Source organism: Octopus sinensis, unplaced genomic scaffold, assembly GCF_006345805.1.
Source record: "Octopus sinensis unplaced genomic scaffold, ASM634580v1 Contig18997, whole genome shotgun sequence".
In the NCBI taxonomy this organism is placed as follows: domain Eukaryota; kingdom Metazoa; phylum Mollusca; class Cephalopoda; order Octopoda; family Octopodidae; genus Octopus; species Octopus sinensis.
The window spans coordinates 16,311-39,707 of NW_021836159.1; the positions used below are offsets into that span (position 1 = coordinate 16,311).

The 23,397-nt window shown below is 38.1% G+C and overlaps 1 protein-coding gene and 1 long non-coding RNA gene across 7 annotated transcripts in view; one reads left to right on the plus strand and one right to left on the minus strand.

Annotated features, from left to right (window-relative positions):
• LOC115231971 (neurogenic locus notch homolog protein 1-like) overlaps positions 1 to 23,397 on the plus strand; it is a 54,907-nt gene that overhangs the window by 16,303 nt on the left and 15,207 nt on the right. The window contains exons 1-2 of one of the 6 annotated variants that reach the window (XM_029801848.2): positions 16,622 to 16,861; positions 17,768 to 17,957. The exons of 3 other annotated variants lie outside the window; for them this stretch is intronic. In XM_029801848.2, coding sequence (XP_029657708.1) covers positions 16,805 to 16,861; positions 17,768 to 17,957 — 247 coding nt within the window. In that variant the 5' untranslated portion in view covers positions 16,622 to 16,804. Of the gene's footprint in view, positions 1 to 1,379; positions 1,898 to 16,621; positions 16,862 to 17,767; positions 17,958 to 23,397 lie in introns of those variants that run through there. 2 more of the 6 variants (XM_036500190.1, XM_029801850.2) reach the window with 2 other exon arrangements.
• LOC115231972 lies at positions 2,947 to 15,311 on the minus strand. The gene is made up of 4 exons (XR_003883569.2): positions 14,549 to 15,311; positions 4,335 to 4,533; positions 3,501 to 3,570; positions 2,947 to 3,229 (listed from the first exon to the last, which is right to left on the minus strand). It is a non-coding gene; the product is annotated as an uncharacterized LOC115231972 (long non-coding RNA).

Sequence of the window (23,397 nt, forward strand, 5' to 3'; positions counted from 1 at the left end):
AAACTGCCAATAACAATTTAAAGCACCCATGTTCGCCTGGGTCAAAGAATCTAAATGATTTCATGTTAGTACCAAGAGGGTGGGAATTCAACAAACAGAGGAAAAAATATAACATTCTGACTAAGTTTTCTGATAGTGAGAGCTAGTATGTTTTTATTAAAAGGTTTCACTTTCAAAATACTTTTTACAAAGAATTATCAAGTTAATAATTTTTCTTCAAAACACAAAAAAAAACAGAAAAGAAAAATATATATTCGTTTTGAAATTTCTCAAGTCAGTTCAGTGAATATGCAAATATATTTTAGTCACTGACTAAGATGATTTAACTCTTCCTCATGCTTTATCGTCATCAGTCGTTCTCACCAAGAGTCCATGTGATCCTTGCGGGTCTGTATAAGATTCTTTTGTTAAAAATTATGTGCTATAAATCGGTTATATTTCTGTAATGCACAAAACATTTTAACAATCTTTTTATACAATTCCTAATATCACATAATGATAATAATATAATAGGATCTTAATGTTTGACAGGATCTACCTGAGTAAAATAGGAATCAGAAAGGTCCATAGACGAAAAATGGTTGAGAAACACTAATCTAAATGAATTGAGATGAGAGTTGACAAAGATGATTTTATTTGGTTTATTTTTGTAGTGGTGGTGGTGGTATTTATATTTATTTTAGTGTATAGAACTTACACACCCATTATGCATTATCTTCTGATTAATACACACTTGTACATGTGTGTGTGTGTGTTTGTGTGTGTGTGTATGTGCGTGTGTGTGTGCGTGTGTGTGTGAGTTGATGACTAAGCTTCATCCAAGTGTAATGAAGCTGAGTTGTTATGTAGAATTGTTTGTTTTTATTAAAGAGATAAAAAGGCACCAGTCTCTCTTACGAAATGATTTGGGTTTCCAAAAGTAGTTAAAGCAATTCATCATTATTGCTTTAACATCCCCTTTTCCAAGCTTGCATAGGTCAGGCAGATAGATAAGACCTTGCAGCTGTCAGATTTTCTACAGTTGAATACCTTTTTTGCTGCCAACCCACACCTGTCTCCAAGTAAAAAAATATTTCCTGATAGCCAAACATGGTTTTACAGGATACTGGAAATGAATAACACTGCTTCTATGAAAGTGACACTCATGTATAAACAGTCATGCAGTAGCAAGACCAGGAGAAACAATCATGCATGCACACAAACACATATATACATGTACATACATGTATGCACATATTCATACATGTATACACACACCCCTCATGTTGCCAGTCTCATCAATTAAATAAATGTGATCATCGATAAATATTTACTTAATCATCAATTATATATAATTAAAATTCATTTATTTGACAATCTTGTTCATTTTTTTTCACTAGGCTTCAAATGTCCTGAACCTTCAGGTCTTTTCCCTGATCCACAAAGCTGCAGACATTTTTATCAATGTGACTGGAATATTGCCTACAGAAAGGATTGCCCTGGAAACTTGGACTTCAACAAAGTCTTGAAAGTGTGTGATTGGCAATACAGAGCCGACTGCAATATTGGAAAATAAACAAGGAAACAGAATTTCTATTATTCCAAATAATTTCCCCTGCAGTATGGAATATGAAGAATCCATTGTACCATATGATAATGACGGTTTTAATTTAAGCATATACTAATGAATATTGGTTTTCTGCAGCGATTATTTTCTTTCTAAACATACATATATATGTTTCATCTTTAATGTATTAATATTCCTGTCTAATTCATATGCTTTATCCTGTGCTTCTTTGTCACAATTCTTCTGGAATTGTTTGCAACCAAATTTATGCACTACATATCCAATAAATTAAACAACAGAACACATTTCAGATTAGGTGAATTAATATTGCTATGAAAATGAAATAAACAAATTACCAGGCTAATTTGAACAGCATGTCTTTGTTTTTCTTGCTTTTTTGCCTTTATTTCTCTTTACATATTTTCCCATCCTTTCCAATCAAGTTTTCTTTGTAGTTTCTTCAGACATGTCACTGTCACATAAATATCAGAACCAGTGCTGAGATCACACGATGATAGGTATTTTGAACACAGTTACTCTATATTGTTCTCAATACACTATACAGACAGATTTAAATATATAAGCAGTTATGATTTTGCATCCTCCACCATACAATTAGTTTACAACAAAGAAGCTCCCACTGTTAGGCACTAAATCTTTCTCAAATTACTTTATTCAATACGTAAAAACGCTTACTGAACAATGCAGTCTAGTCTTAGATATGCATTGTCTTAACAAGGAAATTGTCAAGTGTAGCTGGAATGTTTTTAGTTATAGGTCTGCTAGATAAGGACTGACTTGAGGTTACATAACCACAACAGGACAATTTGCTTTTGCTTATGAAGAAGCTTTTGCTGTTCGTTGTGTTTTACGATTTTTGTAAAGGACAGTAGTTACCTTGTTGATAACTGTCTATAAAATGTAAAATCTATGTTATCAATGTCCAGCAGCAGTTAATCAATTGCACATTATAAGATGGAATCTTTAGTAATGATACAATTTCTATAAGAGACATTACCAGCTGGAAAACAAGCTTTTAGATTGATAACGACATGTTTCAGGAGAATTTACCACTGTTGGCACCAGGATATAGGCAGTCTGATTATTTTTATGACAAAAATTCAAAAAGTGTAGTGATATTCTATTTCAAAATGTGTAGTGATATTAATTCAAATTAATGTTTTTCCAGTTTCCATTGATCACTCGGTCGATTGATCACTGGATGAGTGAATGAATGGATGGAAAGAGGAGGAGGTGATTGGGGAGAGGAAGGATGAACACGTACATTCGTACATACATACAAATATGAATGGATGGATAAATATATACATTCATGCATACATATGAATGTATGCATGCATTCATATAGAAAAGATAAATAAACAACACATAACAACCAATAGTTTTCAAACTTAAATTTATTTCACTTCGAAAGAACATAGATAAATTGGCATATCTGATGCATTTAAGAAAAACAATTTCAGTTGGATATTGTCAAAATAGTTCAGTTTATATATCAACAACCTGAAAATTACCTGTTTATTTTACTTCAAATAATTTCACGTGAACTTTAATTATTTATTGATTTATTATTTGCTTTTCACTGATGAGGAATAGACATTTTAGAACTGGAGCTTGTACATACACGGGTTAAAGATTTGGTTGTACTTTCAAGATCATTATCTACAAAAGAATTTAGATTTTTAAAGTTCTTATAAAATAAATCTAATTTGTTTACTTCTTTGCATTCAGAGTACTCTGTCAAATGTAATGTTTATTCATATTACTTAGAATTAATCACGTATTGTATTGTAGCTTAAATGCGTCAATGATATGATTATTTATTTTTAATTGGACATTGTAGGATAAGTGTAAAAGACCAAATTTGGCCACTTTCAATATAAAAGAAGTAGAATATTATGGTTGCTTTAAATGCTAGTGTTGATTTACTTACCATCAAGAAAAAACAGTCAACATATTGCTCTTTGTAAATAGTATTAAAAGTGAGCTTGAATCTTGCCAAACTGAAATGTGAATATGAACGGTATAAAACAAGTCTCAAGTAAATTGGACAACTGGTTGCTGAGATATTACGGGTTTTCGGGGTAAAACGGTACATAATGGGAAAATACTCCGAAAATAGCTTAACCCTGAAGAGAAGAAACTCTAACCTTTCGAATAGACACAGTGACTTGACAACGAGAAAATACGACTTGTTTTTTATAGTAAATGTTTCTATTTTCGCTTTTGTTAAATACAATATCTTAATCATTTAGAAATATTCTTAAGCGAATATGATTTCAAAAATGTGTCTTGCTTGAACAATATGTATTTATATTTTAGCTTTCTTTCAACAGACAGAATTTTAATGATTTCTAAAATTATTTTCAAATAAATACCATTTCAAAATATTTTTTGGCTTATTTAAAGAATATTTTAAAGTGAAAATGGCTTTAAAAATACGGTAAATATTTCGTAAAAGACCCGTTCGTAACCTCGGTGTGAAATAATTTTTTCCATAGGTTATTTTCGAGTGCATTCAACGTATCTCACCTCCAAAGATTTGGCTGCTATTCCTAGCAAACCCTGCTAACACGTAAAGGACCCGAAATAACAGTTATGTGGTAGCAGGGCATGCAAGAAATAACAGCCAAATTTTTTCTTTTCTGAGGAAAGAAGCCGTTTCGCTGATGCTTTCAAGAAGTTGACATTGAAATCACGCGAAATTACCTGGAAAAGAAAAACAAAACACGAAACAAAACTCAGTTGTTAGGAAAATCAGACTTACCCAGTGATCCAAGCAATTCACTACCGGTGACCCGACGGGTCACCGGTCGTGAAGTAGTCGATAAAGATGAAGACATCAGAATATAACTAGTCAGGTTTAATCAAAACCTAGAAAGTTATCCTGTAGTCATTATTATATAAAATTTTCAGGTCTAACATATTCTGCAGTATATGATAAGGCCCCTCTGTTGTAGCATTATCTGCAAGAAACAGCTGCAAAAGTCATCTTTCAATCACAAATTAACTAGAAAATATGAAACATCATTAAGGTGGGTTCATCTATATGACAAAATAAATAAGGCTGTGCAGTCAAACAATACACAACAGAGAAATAAACCAACAACATGTCATATATCTTTTACTTGTTTCACTCATTTGACTGAGGACATGGTGCACTGCCTAGAAGTGTTTCGTCAAACAAATCATCTCCAGTACATTTTTAAGGTTAGAACGTATTCTTTATTGGTCTTTTGCTTAACTGTTAGGTTACAGGGATGTAAACAAACCATCACAGGTTCTCAGACAGTGTGGTTGGGTGGAGTAGATGAAGAAAGACTGATAAAATATATTGGCAAGAAATCTTGAAATAAAACTGAATAACACACGCACAGAAGCACACGCGCGCACACTCAAAAACAACCATACACACCCACACGCGACACGTATGCACGCACATACACATGCAGACACGCACACACACGCAAAGACACACACACAAGCACACACACAAGCACACACGCATACACACACACATACACACACACACACACACATACATACATACATACATACATACATACATACATACATACATACATACATACATACATACATACAGTCAGTCAGGTGACTGGTACATGTTTTTTAAATAATTTTTCCTGATTGTAATTGAGGTTGCTAATAAATATCTGGATAATATTTGGACTTTAACAATCAATATCCTTCCCTCTGTTGTATTGCAAGTCAACTGTTTTCTAACACTGTCTTAATTAAGTAATTTTCAATTTTCAAAAACTGATGTTTAAGATGGTTTAAAATGAATCATGAATAATTTCAAAAGTGTCTTCTCTTTAACTGCACGGTACGGAAATATATCAGTAAGAGAGCCACTCCAGAAGTTCGTGAAGAAACTATAATATTTTGCGTTGATTTTGTTGATATATTCGAGTTTCGGAAATTTCGTACCATGTGTCATTTTTCCGTGATCCTCCTTCATTTAACATAGATATCTTAAATATTTGCTGCATTTTTGATCTTCCTGATGTCTAAATTAGGATATTGATGTGTATGAGTTTGTTTTCAAATGTAATTCTGGAGAACTGAAGAGGCACGTTTACTTGAACTTGGGTTACTCATTTTGCCCCAGCTAAATTTATCTATGATGTGCTCAAAGAGAACGGTGATAATTTTCTGAAATTTTGGTCATATTATTTTATGATGCTTTTAATGCATTTTGGGAAGATCATTTGCTTAGCTGATATTGTTTTTGCAAGGTTGTGAACAGTTGTAAAAAATACGTCTTCTTAAAGTCAATCATGCAGTAAAAATCCCTCATTGTGCACCACCCATCCCTGTTGAAAACGAAAACTATTTATAAATTTCCTTTAAAACAAGTTAAGTACAACAATTCATTTTCTTTCTATTTGTGATAAATTTACATCTTTTAATAGAACATACATACGTGTTAACTATATACCAAAAATGTTGGAATCTGGCTCCCTCCTCAGTGGAATATTTATAAAAATTAAAGAATAGAAGAGACATACATATATACATTCATAAGGAAAGAGTGACAGAGAGAGGGAGTGCGTGTGTGCGTGTGTGTGTGTGTGTGTGTGTGTGTGTGTGTGTGTGTGTGTGTGTGTGTGTGTGTGTGTATGTTCGGTGAGAGCAAGCTAAACAGTGACTGAACGCATCTGCTGTGTCAGTTGATTTGTGAATTTCCACGCTCTTCATTCAGGACAAACAATCGATTAAAGGAATGAGTTCTCAAATGGTATGAAAATCTGAAATGATTGAGAGGAAACAATTGAAGTGGACAGGGTCTGAGTCATTTATTTTAATTGTGTATTGGGAAAGAGATCGAGTTAAAAAAAAAACATAGGCAGGTAGATGCATAGACAGAGAGAGAGAGAGATAGGCTGACTGACACACAGACAGGTAGATAGATAGATAGAAAGATAGATAGATAGATAGATAGATAGATAGATAGATAGATAGATAGATAGATAGATAGATAGACATACAGACAGACAGACAGATAGATAGATCGATCGATAGATAGATAGATAGATAGATAGATAGATAGATAGATAGATAGATAGATAGATAGATAGATAGATAGATAGATAGATAGATAGATAGATAGATAGATAGATAGATAGATAGATAGATAGATAGATAGATATGTTTCTTTATTAGCCACACAGGGCTGCACACAGACAGGACAAATTACAAGGTAGAGCTTTTCTTTTGGGATAAAAAAGGAGGTTTGGTATTCGATCAAAAGGGATCGTAAAAGGAAAGAAAGAGGACAAAAAAAAGGGGGTGGGATAAAAAATAAAAGGAAAAGAAAAAAATCGATCAATAGGGATCGTTATCACAGAAATGTCAATATAAAGTGTAAAGGGGAGGACAGGTGTGGTTTACCCGTGGAAAGAAAAGCCTACGGAAAAGCCACGGTAACCTCGTCACATGTTATATTTTTTTACAAATAAGCAACTCTCTGTATTAATTTTTACGGTTCATAGGATCATAGTCAAGGTGGCTTCGTCATTCATACGTGCCATCCTTGCTACATTCACCCATCTTTTTTTAAAACATTCACTAGACAAAACTTGCCTCTCTACTCTCACTTTCCTCTTCAAGTGATACTTGAAGAAGTTGATGAGAGATTGACCAGAGAGGAAAGTGTTTGTCTCTAATCCTTTTAGGCGCGTCCACCAGATACATTCTTTCGCCATAGCCACAAGTATGATAAAAATAGCTCTTCCTTTTCGTTTGAAGGAAGGAGGCGTGACGATATTAACGATAGACTCGGCTGATAAACCGACACGTCCCACACGTGACAGCAGTCGTTCGACATAAGCCCACAGGTCGGGATTGTTGGACACTGCACGATTGCGTGCAGAACGGTTTCGTCCCACACGTGACAGCAGTTGTTCGACATAAGCCCACAGGTCGGAAATTGTTGGATACTGCACGAGTGCGTGCAGAACGGTTTCGTCGCTCTGACCGCATCTCGGGCAGGTCGGCCCCGTGTTTCTCGAGCCGTGTCTGTAGAGCTTCTCCTGAACGGGTAGCGCTTCTCGATAGCACTGCCAGGCCAGGTTCGCCCCGAGCTCGTCGTCGTACCTCCCCTCCACTAATCCCCTATAGAATGCTTTGGTTGTGTTGAAGTCACTCAAGGTCGACCCAGGACGGCAGAGTTGCTTGAGAGCAACGCGACACTCGCGGTGCCATTCGCCCTTCCTCGGCCTCTTTTTGATCCACGACTGCAGTTCGGTCATGGAGACGAGCTGCGGGAAAGCGTGCCTCACAAACGGCGACCACACCTGTTCACCGTCGTCTACATAGAGCCAGAGATGTCGCAGTCTCAGCGCGTGTCTGCGCATCATCAACCACGGCATGCCCAGCCCTCCTTTTAACGGGTGTTGACAGCAAATGGATCGCCTGACCATCGGGACGCATCCTTTCCACAAGAAGCGAAAGAGAATGCGTTGTAGTTTGGTGATGGTAGGGTCGGGACAAGGTACGACGGTCAGGCGGTAGTAGATGACGGACGCGATGTACGTGTCCGCCACCTCCGTCCGACCTTTTAGGGACAGTTTCCTCTCGGCCCATTGCCGGGCGAGAGTGACCACCCTACTCGTTATCTCGTTCCAGTTCTTCTCCACTTGGAGGTCCGGACCAAACCAGACCCCGAGCAACTCAACCGGGCCGTCGGTCCAGCGTCCCACGACGGAGGCGCTGGTGGACAACATGGGCTTGCTTCTCCAGGTGCCTAGTCGCAAGCCCACTGACTTTTCCCGGTTGATTTTCGCTCCTGTCACCGCTTCGTAGTTTTTCAGTGTCTCGCCTACCTGCTCGATGTGCTCGTGGCTAGACACTATGACGGTGACGTCGTCCGCGTATGCAGACACGCTCGGCCCACATCCCAGTTCTCGCGGAATTCCCCTCAAAGTTGCCAGCTTCCGCAATAATGGCTCGAGAGTCAATACGTATAGAAGCGACGAGAGGGGGCATCCCTGACGGACCGAACGTGCGATGTCGAAGGGTCTCGATAGATGTCCATTCACGCGAATTACCGAACGGATGCCTCTGTACAAAGCGGCTATGCAGCCGCGGAAGACGGACCGAAGCCAGCCGCTCTGAGGACCGCCTCCAAGTACCGATGGTCTACCCTATCGAAAGCTTTCGATTGATCCAAATTGATCAGCGCCCCACCCATGCCAGGTTCGTTAACTACCCTGTCTATGATGTAGCGCATCAGGTGGAGGTTGTCATGGATGGTCCGGCCCGGCACGGCGCATGTTTGCGCCTTGTCGATCAGTTTCTCGATGACAAGCGCCAACCTCTTGGCTAGCACCTTGGCCAAAATTTTCAAGTCTGCATTAAGCAGAGTGATGGGCCTAAAGTTATCTATTACATTTCCCTTGTTTAGGTCTTTCTTCAGCAGTGTTACGGCTCCTCAGCTCACAAAACCAGGAATGCTCCCGTTTTGCTGCCAGTTGCAGTACACCGCCGCCAAGAGATCTCCAAACAAGTCTGGCATACAATTGTAAAGCTCGTAGGGTAGACCATCCAAACCCGGTGATTTGTCCCTCGAGCATTTTGCCATCGCGTCCTGCACTTCCGCCGCCGTGATGGCACCTTCGCAGCACCCTGCCTTTCTTGTCGAGAGTCGTGGTAGGCTATGTAGGTAGGCACTGAAGTCCACCCTACGTTCTTGCCCTCCACTCGTCCCGAACAGTCGGGCAAAATGCTGCTGAAAGGCCTCACACATTTTACTTGGCTCGAGCAATTCGCGCCCCTGTTCATCTACCAGGGACCGAATGGTGGCTTTGTTGCCCTGTTGCGCCTCTGCCACCCGGGCCTCTCTCGCGGCTCCAACACCTTCGTTCCTTAGAGCACGCATCCTAGCTCTGACAGCACATCCTCGCCGCCAAAACGTCGGATGCGATGCCGCTTCTAATTGCCTCTTCTAGCTTCTTAACTAGCTCACCCTCTACTCTATTTCTATCTATGGATAGTGCTTTGTTGTACTTAATCGCTTCTGCTTTTACTGCTTTCTTGAGGGCAAACCACCATTTGTTGTTGATGATGGCTCCCGTCAAAGCCCTCTTTACTAGTGTGCTAATCCGGTCTCTGAAAACCTGTCTCGATGGGAAAGACGCGTTTAGTTTCCAGTATCCGGGACCCTGCCTAAGTGTCTTACCTAAGTCTAGCGTACATGTCACAAGTTTGTGATCCGTGTAGCTGACTATGTGGAATTGTGGACATCCTATGCTATCTCTGTCTACTGTCCTACACAGTATCCTATCTAGATACGATCTCGACGACCCGATGCGGTTGCTCCATGTCCACGTTGGCGCATTCGGGTGGTCTAGTCGGAACCTGTCAGACAGTTGAAAGCGTCTGAGCAGGTCTCTGAGGCATTTGCATCCCCGTCTATTCCTATCTCTACCCACGTAGTCTACATGCGTGTCCAAGGTAGCATTCCAATCCCCCACTAAGAGTAAAGGACGAGACGTTCCCAAGAATACTTCTAGACGTTGAAAGAAATCCGCCCGACCTGTTAAGGGCGGTGCGGAGACTGATACGAGTCGAAAAGCGCACCCATTGCTGCTGTTGACATCCAGGACGACCAGTCTACCCTCCGGGTCTACGAATATTGTCCTTACTTTGAGATCCAGACTCTTGCGAAAAAGTACCGCGATGCCACTACCGCCCATTCTCGGGAGATAGGGGGAAAAATAAATGTTGAACTGTCCGCCAAACATGGTCTTTAGGGCCCGCGGATTGTGGAGTCTGGTCTCACTTATGGCTATGATTTCTAACTTATGTGACTTTATGTCATTTAAGAGGTACCCTTGTTTCCAAGGGGACCCCAAGCCACGCGCATTTACACAACCAATCTTGATCATAATCCTAATGAATTAGAATACAAGTGAAAGGAACAGAGGGTTACTTACTGCTCGAAAGTTTTTGCTTTCTCCTCCTTTGGTTTGTCCTCGAGGAGATCCCAGTACAGTTTCTTTGTGAGATATTTTTGGCATTTACCAACCGCACTTTGAGTGTGTGGTGCAGACTTTTGGAGATGTATAATATTTTGATGTGGTCTGGTGGTGTTGTGTATGGGTGATTGTTTTTATGTCATCTTCTGTTATGTTTGTTTTTGATTGGATGTATTCCATCAAATTTGTGTTTTTGGTGTCTATAGCTGTGAGCATGTTTGCTGTATATATTTTTGTGGTGTTGGTGTGGCTGTTGTTTGTGTTGGGTTTTGAAATGTCTTCGGGAGATGTATTTCCCCCTGCTTTGTTCGTGTTTGCATTTGGTTTGGTTGTGTTTCTGCTCTTTATTTTCCTTCTTTTTGTAGCTATTTGCCATTCCTCACTGGTTTCGTCTTCCGACGAAATTTCTGAGGAATCAGTAGGGGGTAGGGGTATGTTGTAGGCTTCTATGTATGTCTGTGTAAGTGGTTGTGTTGTTTTCGTTGTTGTTGGTTGTTGAGTGTTTGTGTGTGTTGAGTGCGGTATAAGGGATGGGGGATCAGTTTTTGTGTGTTTTCTTTGTTTTTCTGTTCCTTTGGTTCTTGCTGTTGTTGGTGGTGTTGGTATTTTTTCAGGTGCTGAGTGGTTTTTGGTTGATGACGGATTAGCTTGGTGTGCTTCTCTTGTCGTCTTCTGTGTTGATGGTGGTGTGGGTAGTAGAGCTTTTTTTCCGGAGTGCTTTGGTTGTGGTAGTGGTTGTTGTTGTTGCTCTTGGTGTGCAGTGGTTGGGTACGTCTTTTTCAAGTGTGTTTCGCTTCCACACAAATAGCAGCGTGGTCGCCTGCCCTCTACCACTACATAGAGTTTGTAGCCTCCTGGCAGTTCTATAGTGGTGGGTATCTTCTCTCTTGCTGCTTCATCCAATTGAAGAAGGAATTCGATTGATTTTCCCACATAGTCTTTCTCTCCTAGAACAGCGATTTCAAGGATGTTTGTCTCTGACATTGTCTCTGTCATTTCAAAGCAGATGGCAGAGACTAACCATTGTGTTTCGACTTCAAGTGGTACATTTATTTGGACTTTCGTGACCCTTTTGTTTAAATAGACTGGTATCATTACCAAGTCGTCCGAATGCAGCTCCAATGTGGAAAAACGTTTTGCTAAATTTTCGTTGAGGAAACGTACTTCGACTGTACCAAATTTGTTTCCCCAACTGATATATTCCTTGGAGTCCCATGCAGGACGAAGACATTTTTCAATTTTTTCCTGCGGTGCAGATAGATAGATAGAGATAGATAGATAGATAGATAGATAGATAGATAGATAGATAGATAGATAGATAGATAGATAGATAGATAGATAGATAGATAAACAAACAGAGAGGTAGATAGGACAGTCAGACAGACGGCAATTTAGATTTCTTTATTTAGCCACACAGGACCGAAAACAGATGGAACAATACAATGTAGAATTTTTTATTTTCGAAACAGCTCAGTAGGGATTGAAAAACGTTTTGGAGCGCGAACACATGTAGATAACAAGGTTTCGTTTTTAACTATTTATATTCCCCAAAAAGGGGAGAAAATATAACACTGACTAGAGTTATCCGTGGAGAGAAAAACCTCCGAAAAAACCTCGGTAACCTCGTAAAAAAGGAAAACAATATGAGAGAAATGTGCCCTCTCTCCTTTTGTTTTATAGGTTTATGTTTAAAATGGTTCCGCCATTTATGTGTACCATCTTTGCTACATTCACCCACCTTTCATTAAAAATTTCATTATACAAAATTTCCCTTACTACTTTTACCTCCCTTTTCAAGTGATACTTCAAAGGCTAATGAGAGGTTGGCCAGAGAGGAAAGTATTTGTCTCTAAGCCTTTCAAACGATACCACTTATCGGGTGTTGACAGCAAATGTATCGCCTATCCACAAAAAATGAGGAGAATGCGTTCTAGTTTCGTGATGGCAGAGTCGAGACAAGGCACGGCGGTCAGACTGTAGTAGATGACGGATACGATGTACGTATTTGCCACCTCGGCCCGACCTTTTAGAGATAGCTTCTTCTCGGCCCACAGCTGAGTGTGAGTGATTACTTTACTCGTTATCTCGTCCCAGTTCTCCATTTGGAGTTCTGAGTCGAACCAAAACCCGAACAATTTAACCGATCCGTCTGTCCAGTGCCCCACGATGGAAGCGCTGTTGGAGGAGCATAGGCTTGATACAATAGGTGCCGAGCCGCATGCTCACCGGAGTTTTCGGGTTAATTTTTGCTCCCGTTACCGATTCGTATTCTTTTAGTGTCTCGCCGACCAGGTCAGTATGTCTGAGGCTTGATACTATGACGGTGATATCGTCCGCATATGCAGTACGCTCCATCCGTATCCCAGTTCTCGCGGGATACCCCTCAGCGTCGCCAGCTTCCACAATAATGGCTCAAGAGTCAATATATACGAAAGTGACGAGAAGGGGCATCCCCGACAACCCGAACGCATGATGTCTGAATGGTTTAGATGGATGGTCATTTACTCGAACTACTGAGCGGTTGCCGCTGTATAAAGCAGCGTTCCAACCACGGAAGACTGGACCGAAATCAGCCACCCAAAGGACAGCCACCAAGTATCGATGGTCGATACTATCGAAGGCTTTTGATTGATCCAAAGTGATCAGCACCCTACCTATGCCAGGTTCTATAACTACCCTGTGTATGATGTAGCGCATGAGGTGGAGGTTACCATGAATAGTTCTTCCCCCAAGACGCATGTTTGCCCCTTGTCGACCAGTTTCTCGATGACAAACACCAACCGCTCGGCTAGCACTTTGGCCAAAGTTTTCAAATCTACGTTGAGCAGAGTGATGGGCCTGAAATTATCTATAACGATCCCCTTGTTTGCGACTTTCTTTAACAGTGTCACTGCTCCTCGACTCACAAAACTGAGCGGCTGTAATGGAACTTTCACAACATTCCGCCTCTCTTGCCGAGAGTCATGGCAGACCATACATGTAGTCTCTAAAGTCGGTTCTGCATTCTGATCCACCAGTTGTCCCGAGCAGCCGGACAAAGTCCTGGTGAAAGGCCCCACACCTCCTTTCGGTTTCGAGTAATTCGCACCCTTGTTGATCTATCAAAGACCAAATGGTAGCTTTGTTGTCATGTTGCACCTCCGCCACACGCGCCCCTCGGGTGGTTCTAATTCCCTCGCTTCTTAGGGCTCGCATCCTAGCTCTGACAACCTTCGTGGTTGGCGTTGAAGTGTTGATCAAGGGTCAACCCCGCCGCCAGCACGTTGGTCACGCTGCTACTTCTAAGAACTTCTAATTTCTTAACTAGGTCTCTCTTTACTCTGTTTCGATCTATTACTAAAGCCTTGCTGTACCTAACCGTTTCTGCTTTATTTGCCCTCTTTGGGGCAAACCACCACTTGTTGTTGACGATGGCTCCAGTCAACGCCCTCCTAACTAATGCGTAAATCCGGTCTCTGTAAGCCTGTCGCGCCAGGAGTCACGCATTCAGTTTCCAGTATCCGGGATACTGCCTATGATTCTTATCTAAGTCGATAGTACAGGTCACGAATTTGTGATCTGTTTAGCTGATTATGTGAAATTTTGGACAATCTATACTATCCCTATCCACTGTCCTACGAAATACTCTATCTAAATACAATCTCGACGACTCGATAAAGTTGGTCTATGTCCACATTGGCACATTCGGGTAGTCCAGTCGGTACCTGTCAGACATTTGGAAACGTCTGAGAAGATCTTTGAGGCATTTGCATCCCAGATTTCGAATTGTCAACTGAACATGGGCTTGAAGGCCCGCGGGTTGTGGAGTCTGGTTTCGCTGATGGCTATATCTACATTTTGAGACTTGATGCCATTTAGCAGATAACCTTGTTTCCAAGGCGGTCCCAAGCCACGCACATTTACATTACCTATTCTGATCATGGCCCTAAAAGTTGTGTTTTACACTGAACGAGAAAAGAAAGGGAAGAGAGGTACTTACTGTTCGAAAGTTGGATACTGTCCTCTTCAAAAGTTTCCATGAGGAGGTTTTCATAGATTTTTTAGACAAGTGTTTTTGAAATCTCTCTACTGCATTAGGATACAGAGATTTCACTAAATTATGTGTGTTTCCTGCCGTATACTATTTTTATGTGTTGTGGTGGTTTTGTGCGTGGGTGTTTGTTTTAAAACTGTTTTCTCTTAAGTCAGTGTGAGACCAAATGTATTGCATCAGCTCCAAATTGTTTGTGTTGATTGCGATTTGCATTGTTGGCGTTTGTGTGTTTGTAGGGTGTCCGGTCAATTCGTCGACGACAATTTGTCGTCGTTTAATTTGTCTCCAGTCAATTCGTCGTTGGTCAATTCATCCCCATGTCAATTCGTCATCAGTCAATTCGTTACTGTATTACATATTTCTTTTTTCTTAAAATTTTAGATTGTCTGCAAATGCTTTTAGAAAAATAATTTTTTGGTTTGGATCATATTTTTCAGTGACATTTTTTATATCTTTATTTTATGTGGTGGTGGGAGATTGGTTATTCTCCTTGCATAAACCTCTGTAATTTGGTACTGGCAAAACTTTCCTCACATTTAATCACATCAATAAGTTTCCAAATATTTCAATGATTAATATTCACTGTGTTTTCAGCGCGGTGTGGTACACTTCTAAACTATTTGTAGTATCAGCAATCCCCGGCATACATCGATCCCAAACATTCCACATGGATAATGGAAATAAAAGTTCAAGGCGTCGCCTCCTCTATCCTCTTTCTCTCTAGATCAGTGGTTCCCAACAGCAGCTCCCAAACTTATTGTTTAAATAAGTTTTCCCACGGACCCCTTTTAACATGCATATCCTTTTGTGTATACATATATATATATATATTATATATATATATATGAAATTTTAAATTTAGTTCACGGACACCCAGTACTACCTTTGCGAACCTCCAGGGGTCTGCAGACCCCAGGTTAGGAATCACTGCTCTAGGTGGTCCTATATAATTGTTTTCAGAATAGGATACAATTGACTGTGGAATATCATCATCATCTGCAAGTTGTTTATATCCATCTACAACATCATCAACTGGCAGGAAGCCAAGGGCAAAAGAGCACCGCATTTTTAGACTAAAACTGTCTTCGTGATATCTGCATTTTGGTCCTTCTTGCACAACAGACTTGTACGCATTGTCTTCTAAATGAATCAAGCAGCATGCCAAATTCGACCCTGGAAACTATTCCAGAAATCCGTTATGGGCAGCTTTTTCGAAATCCATAATTATATTATCAGGTCCCTCATTCTGCAGTAATTCATTTATTTTGGCAAAAAGTCTATTATATGTGTCTTGACATTTGTCAGAGAGTAATGCAAACAATCGTGGGAAATTAATAATATCAATTTGAATGTGAAGTATATATAACTGGAAAAATATACTAGAGTAGCAATTAAATGTTCCATCTGCTGCCCAGTTCTTGTGCTGTTTTAACTGTCGAAGTGCTTCGTCACTTGCATAGTTACATCTCTAAATGTTGTCCATTGTTCTTTGAATCCAAATTTTCCGTAGTAAACTTTTCAGCAACAGCAACAAAAACCAAAATAGATATTGTATAATTGTATGTCTAATTTTTATTTATCTTTTCGTCATAAAATTTGCTTTAAAAGGTTTCGTTCATTTTGTTTACATTAAAACTATAAAACTCCTACACATTTTCAAATTACTTTGTTACTAGACTTTACAACAGAAAAATTTCTTTTCAGTCATTTCCTTTCCACACCTTCATACGTGTTTTTTTTTTTTCTTGCTGTCATCGTTGTCACACTCGCCTTTAGTGCTGGTATTCTTTTCCTCTTTATCCCCTTTTTTTCTCTCCATCGTTTCCTTTTCCTTATTCTTACCTATAATGATGCCTTGATTGGTACGATTAGAAAAACAAATATCTACAGATCCATTTTCATTGGTCATCTGGCGCAACATTCAAACCCGTACAGCTTTGTGTAAACTTTGGCATACGCTATTATTCCCACTGACCATATCCTATAAATACTGGGCTTTCTCGCGTTGCCTACCAGAATTGCCTTGTTTGTTCACCGGACATATTCAGAGAATTCAGTGCGTTCTTTTCACACCGGAGCTCTCTGTGAGTTCAATACGTCGACTAGCGTCGCCTTTGCAAGGACAAGGGGACTAGTGATATACATTATACATACACTGTATATCTAAAAGCTCATAAGACAATTCTTAATAAGGCAATCAGCATGCTTCAATCAGCCGGTAGATTCCTGCTCTGCGCTTTTCTTGCTACAATAATTTCTGTAAGTATTCTGTTTTAGATTCCCTACAAACCGAACACTCGCGCGCACGCACGAAAACATATATCTGCGCGCGCACGCACGCACGTACACACACACAGATTCTGTATAATTCATTTTTAAACACATGTGTGTCTTTATGCATACATATGTATGCGTGCATGTATATTTGCATGAGATTGCATGTATGTGTATGCATGAATACACACACACACACACATATATATATATATATATATATATATATATAATTATATATGTATGTATTCATACACACACATATATATATATACATACACATACGTACATACATAATATCTACATACATACGTACGTACATACATACATACATACTACATACATACATATACACATACATACATACATACATACATACATACATACATACACAGAGCTTAAATATCCTCACCAATGGGCTGAAACTGACCTCGTTGATTCCGTTGTATCTGTCTACTAGCTTATTATATATAAAGAAGTGCAGGTATAGCTTTGAGGTTACGAAGACCGCTTCACAAGCATTTAGTTTCGACTTCAGTTTAACTTTACAGCACGTTGGGGGAAAATATTCTGCTATAGTTCCGAATCGACTGAACCCTTGTGAGTGAATATGGTGAACAGAAATTGGGTATAAGGCTGCCATAAATGCATTACTTTGTGTTTGTCTTCGACTCTCGTGATTTTGAATTAGTGATGGTTGTTTATGTTTCGTAACTTAACGGTTTAGCAAAGTGGGTGGGATAGAATAGGTACTCAGTTTCAGATGAAATGCTATCAAAAAATGTTTATCTGCCCATAGACATACTGCCTATAAAGAGAAGAAGTCAGAAATATAAATCGTAAATGCTATAGAAACATATTTCATAAAGTGTTCTTACTGATATTTTACAGCCAATTGTAGCCGACTATGTAATTGATGTGAAGTTTATCAAGTTTGAAAATTACAACCGTTTACTGGCTAATGGACGCAAATGTTCCAATTTCGGAAGTCAACAATGTCAAACGACTCTTCATGTTTGTGCTAGACCTGATGATACTTCGACATTGTGTCGTTATGGTGAGACTAAAACAGGAGTTATCGGTAAGTACATGTTTATCCATAAAAATAAAACTAGCGAGATTCCAGGATTCAAGTTCTAAACTATATCAAGATGACTTGTTTTGTATTTTTATATGATTCTACGTGTGTCAGTTTGGGTACTTTTTAAGTACCAGACATCTTTTTCATTACTAAATTCATTAGAATAGGAATGGGTAAATATAATTCTCAGCCTGAACAGTGTAGAAAGGAACTAACGATATTTGCATTAACGCTTTATGTACATGTGAAGCAATTTTTAAAAAACGCAGGGACGAATGGACAGGTGATACACATTATAAATACACTATGTATCTAAAAGCTCATACGACAATTCTTAATTAGACAATTTTCAATCAACCAGTAGATTCCTGCTCTGCGCTTTTCTTGCTACAATAACTTCTGTAAGTATTCTGTCTCGGATTCCTTACAAACCGAACACTCGTGCACACACACACACACACACAGATTCTGTATAATTCATTTTTAGACACATGTGTGTCTTTATGCATACATATGTATGCGTGCATGTATATTTGCATGAGATTGCATGTATGTGTATGCATGAATACACACACACACACACACACACACACACATATATATATATATATATATATATATATATATATATATATATAATATATATATATATATACATACACATACGTACATACATAATATCTACATACATACATACGTACATACATAATATCTACATACATACATATACACATACATACATACGTACATACATACATACATACATACATACATACATACATACATACATACATACATACATACATACTACATACATACATACACAGAGCTTAAATATCCTCACCAATGGGCTGAAACTGACCTCGTTGATTCCGTTGTATCTGTCTACTAGCTTATTATATATAAAGAAGTGCAGGTATAGCTTTGAGGTTACGAAGACCGCTTCACAAGCATTTAGTTTCGACTTCAGTTTAACTTTACAGCACGTTGGGGGAAAATATTCTGCTATAGTTCCGAATCGACCAAACCCTTGTGAGTGAATATGGTGAACAGAAATGGGTATAAGGCTGCCATAAATGCATTACTTTGTGTTTGTCTTCGACTCTCGTGATTTTGAATTAGTTATGGTTGTTTATGTTTCGTAACTTAACGGTTTAGCAAAGTGGGTAGGATAGAATAGGTACTCAGTTTCAGATGAAATGTTATCAAAAAATGTTTATCTGCCCATAGACATACTGCATATAAAGAGAAGAAGTCAGAAATATAAATCGTAAATGCTATAGAAACATATTTCATAAAGTGTTCTTACTGATATTTTACAGCCAATTGTAGCCGACTATGTAATTGATGTGAAGTTTATCAAGTTTGAAAATTACAACCGTTTACTGGCTAATGGACGCAAATGTTCCAATTTCGGAAGTCAACAATGTCAAACGACTCTTCATGTTTGTGCTAGACCTGATGATACTTCGACATTGTGTCGTTATGGTGAGACTAAAACAGGAGTTATCGGTAAGTACATGTTTATCCATAAAAATAAAACTAGCGAGATTCCAGGATTCAAGTTCAAAACTATATCAAGATGACTTGTTTTGTATTTTTATATGATTCTACGTGTGTCAGTTTGGGTACTTTTTAAGTACCAGACATCTTTTTCATTACTAAATTCATTAGAATAGGAATGGGTAAATATAATTCTCAGCCTGAACAGTGTAGAAAGGAACTAACGATATTTGCATTAACGCTTTATGTACATGTAAAGCAATTTTTAAAAAACGCAGGGACGAATGGACAGGTGATACACATTATAAATACACTATGTATCTAAAAGCTCATACGACAATTCTTAATTAGACAATTTTCAATCAACCAGTAGATTCCTGCTCTGCGCTTTTCTTGCTACAATAACTTCTGTAAGTATTCTGTCTCGGATTCCTTACAAACCGAACACTCGTGCACACACACACACACACACACACACACATTCTATATAATTTATTTTTAGACACATGTGTGTCTTTATGCATAGGTATATATTCGTGTATGTATATTTGCATGAGATTATATGTTTGTGTATGCATGAATATGTATATATATATATAATATATATATATATATATATATATATATATATATATATATATAACTTATAAATGAGGGCAAACGAAAAAATTTCTAATGCCAAATATGCCGAAATTAGACATAATGTCCATAACCATTATATTTTTTTCAGAATACGCACGCTACTCCAGAAAGGAGCGTGCGTATTGTGAAAAAAATATGATGGTTATGGACATTATGTCTAATTTCGGAATACTGGGCATTAGAAATTTTTTCGTTTGCCCTCATTTATAAGTTGTTTATAAATTTAACCTTTAAAGGTATTTTTTTATATGCTGGCCATTGATAAAATTATTCTGGGGAGGTTTTACGAAAAAATTTTATCTTACATTAAATATATATATATATACATATATATATAATTATATATGTATGTATATATTCATACACACACACACACATATATATATATACATACATATACGTACATACATAATATCTACATACATACATATACACACACAAGTATGTTTATATGTATTTATATATATATATATATATATATATATATATATTATATATATATATATATGCATATATATATATATACATATATTTATATTCATACATATATATTCATATATATATGTATACATACATACATGTATGAGAAAAAATGAGAATAATGTACCATATGTGATCAAATGGAGAATAATAGAAGGGTCTAAACCATACATGAATATGTCTAATAGATGTACGCTTTCCTTGGCCGAAAGGCCGCAGATGTTCTTTAGATCCGAGGTCAGCGATTTTTAGTGGATGTAAACACATGTTTAAATTTATCTTTAAAAACTGGGAGATTCCACCGATTCCTGATTGATTGGTCATTTTGCTCTCCTATCTTTCGTTATAACACCTAGGAATATAGATATAGTTTCTTCCTTCACTGTATCGATTTATATCTCATATTTATATCTACATTATATTTTTTCCATCCTTTTATATCCCTTTTGTAATTGCTACATATTATAAGTATAGACCATTATAACAGACACCATAGAGTCTACCCCACTTATAATTTTATGCAATTTATGTATATTGTATTTTTATGTACTTGTATAATTCATGTATTGTATATACTCGTATATCCTTTGAATTACGTGTAGATCTATATATATTTTATATATTGACTCATTTATAATTTAGCTTAATTTTCATAATTTTTATAATTTATAACTTTATCATTTTACTTTGTTTTTTTGTGTATATTTTCGAATTAAATACATTTGAAACCTTAATTGTTGGCTACCTGTAGTGGAATCTTCCATTAATATTGTTTGCTTTAGCGTCACATCTCGTCCGGTCCTCTATTTAAACTTCTTGGTTTCATTGAATAAGCAGCGCCTGATGAACGTATTTGCCTTGCACATGAAACTAGTAGTAACGCGTATAGTACATGCGGACTGAAACACATACATTAATATTGGACTCTCATTAGATGGAATATTCTTCTTGTTGGCCTTTTTACGCAGATCAATTTACTATATATATATATATGCATATATATATATATATATATATGCATATATATATATATATGCATATATATATATATATATTATATATATATATATATGCATATATATATATATATTATATATATATATATGCATATATATATATATATGCATATATATATACATATATTTATATTCATACATATATATTCATATATATATATATAAATTCATCATCTGAAAGTTTCCAGCTTTGGTTCCTCTCCTGTTGCATGTACAGATATATACTGTATATACATATATACATATGTTGCATTTGATGTATTTAATATATTTGATATATTTGATATATCTATTGTATCTAAAGCACGATTGCTTTAATTTTTATATTTTATTGTTTTTATAAATTTTTTGTTATTTTATTGTTTATAATGTATTGTTTTTATGAATTATTGTTTTTATTTCTATATACACGCACACATACACACACATACGTACATATCCACGAACGCACATGCGCCTCCCACACACCACACACATACAACACACATACATACACATATACACACATACTTCCACACACATGCACACACGCATACATACACACATGCACCCACATACACCCACGCGCGCACACACACACACGTGCACAAGCGTACACACACATACACACGCACAGGAATGCACAGATATCAATCCCACACATAACCCGACACACATCTCCACGTTCACACACACATGCACACACGCATACATACACACATGCACCCACATACACCCACGCGCACACACACACACATACACACGCACATAAAAACACACACATGCACACAAACAAAATACACACGCACATACATACACACGCACACACATACACACACATACGTACATATCCACGAACGCACATGCGCCTCCCACACACCACACACATACACACGCACACACGCACACACATACACACGCACATACATACACACGCACATAAAAACACACACATGCACACAAACAAAATACACACGCACATACATACACACGCACACACGCACATACATACACACGCACATACATACACACGCACACACATACACACACACACTAGCACAGGTTCGTACATATGCCTCCAACACACAATACACATACAGACAGGCACACATTTATACATACATGGGCAGAAATACACACGCACATACACGCATACACGCACGTAAGCACACCCACACTAGCACACGCACGCACATGTACACGCAATCACATACACACATGTACGCCTACACAAACCCCACGAAAAACCACACACACAATCCGCGCACACACGCATACACAAATTCACATACACACCCATGCATATACATACACACACAATATATGCATACACGCCGCACACACACATACACATGCACATATAGACACAGACACACATATATGCACACTCAAACATGCGTACACATACGCACGCACACACGCACATACACATTTACACGCAGATACACGTGTATGTACCCACATGCATACACGCGCAAGAAACGCCCCTATATACCCCCTACACAACCCCTCGTTCACACACACATGCACACAAACAAAATACACACGCACATACATACACACGCACATACTCATACATGTACATACGCACACCCGTGTATATACACACGCACATACAAACACACACATGCACACGCAATAAACCCGCACATACCTCCCATACACACACAGCTCACCCTCGTACATACACGCACACAATTATACATACATGTACACACGCATATGCACATACAAGCACACATGCACACATACACAAAGGAAAATGTAATTACTCCCCACACACACAACCCCTACGCATACACACATACACACGCGAACAC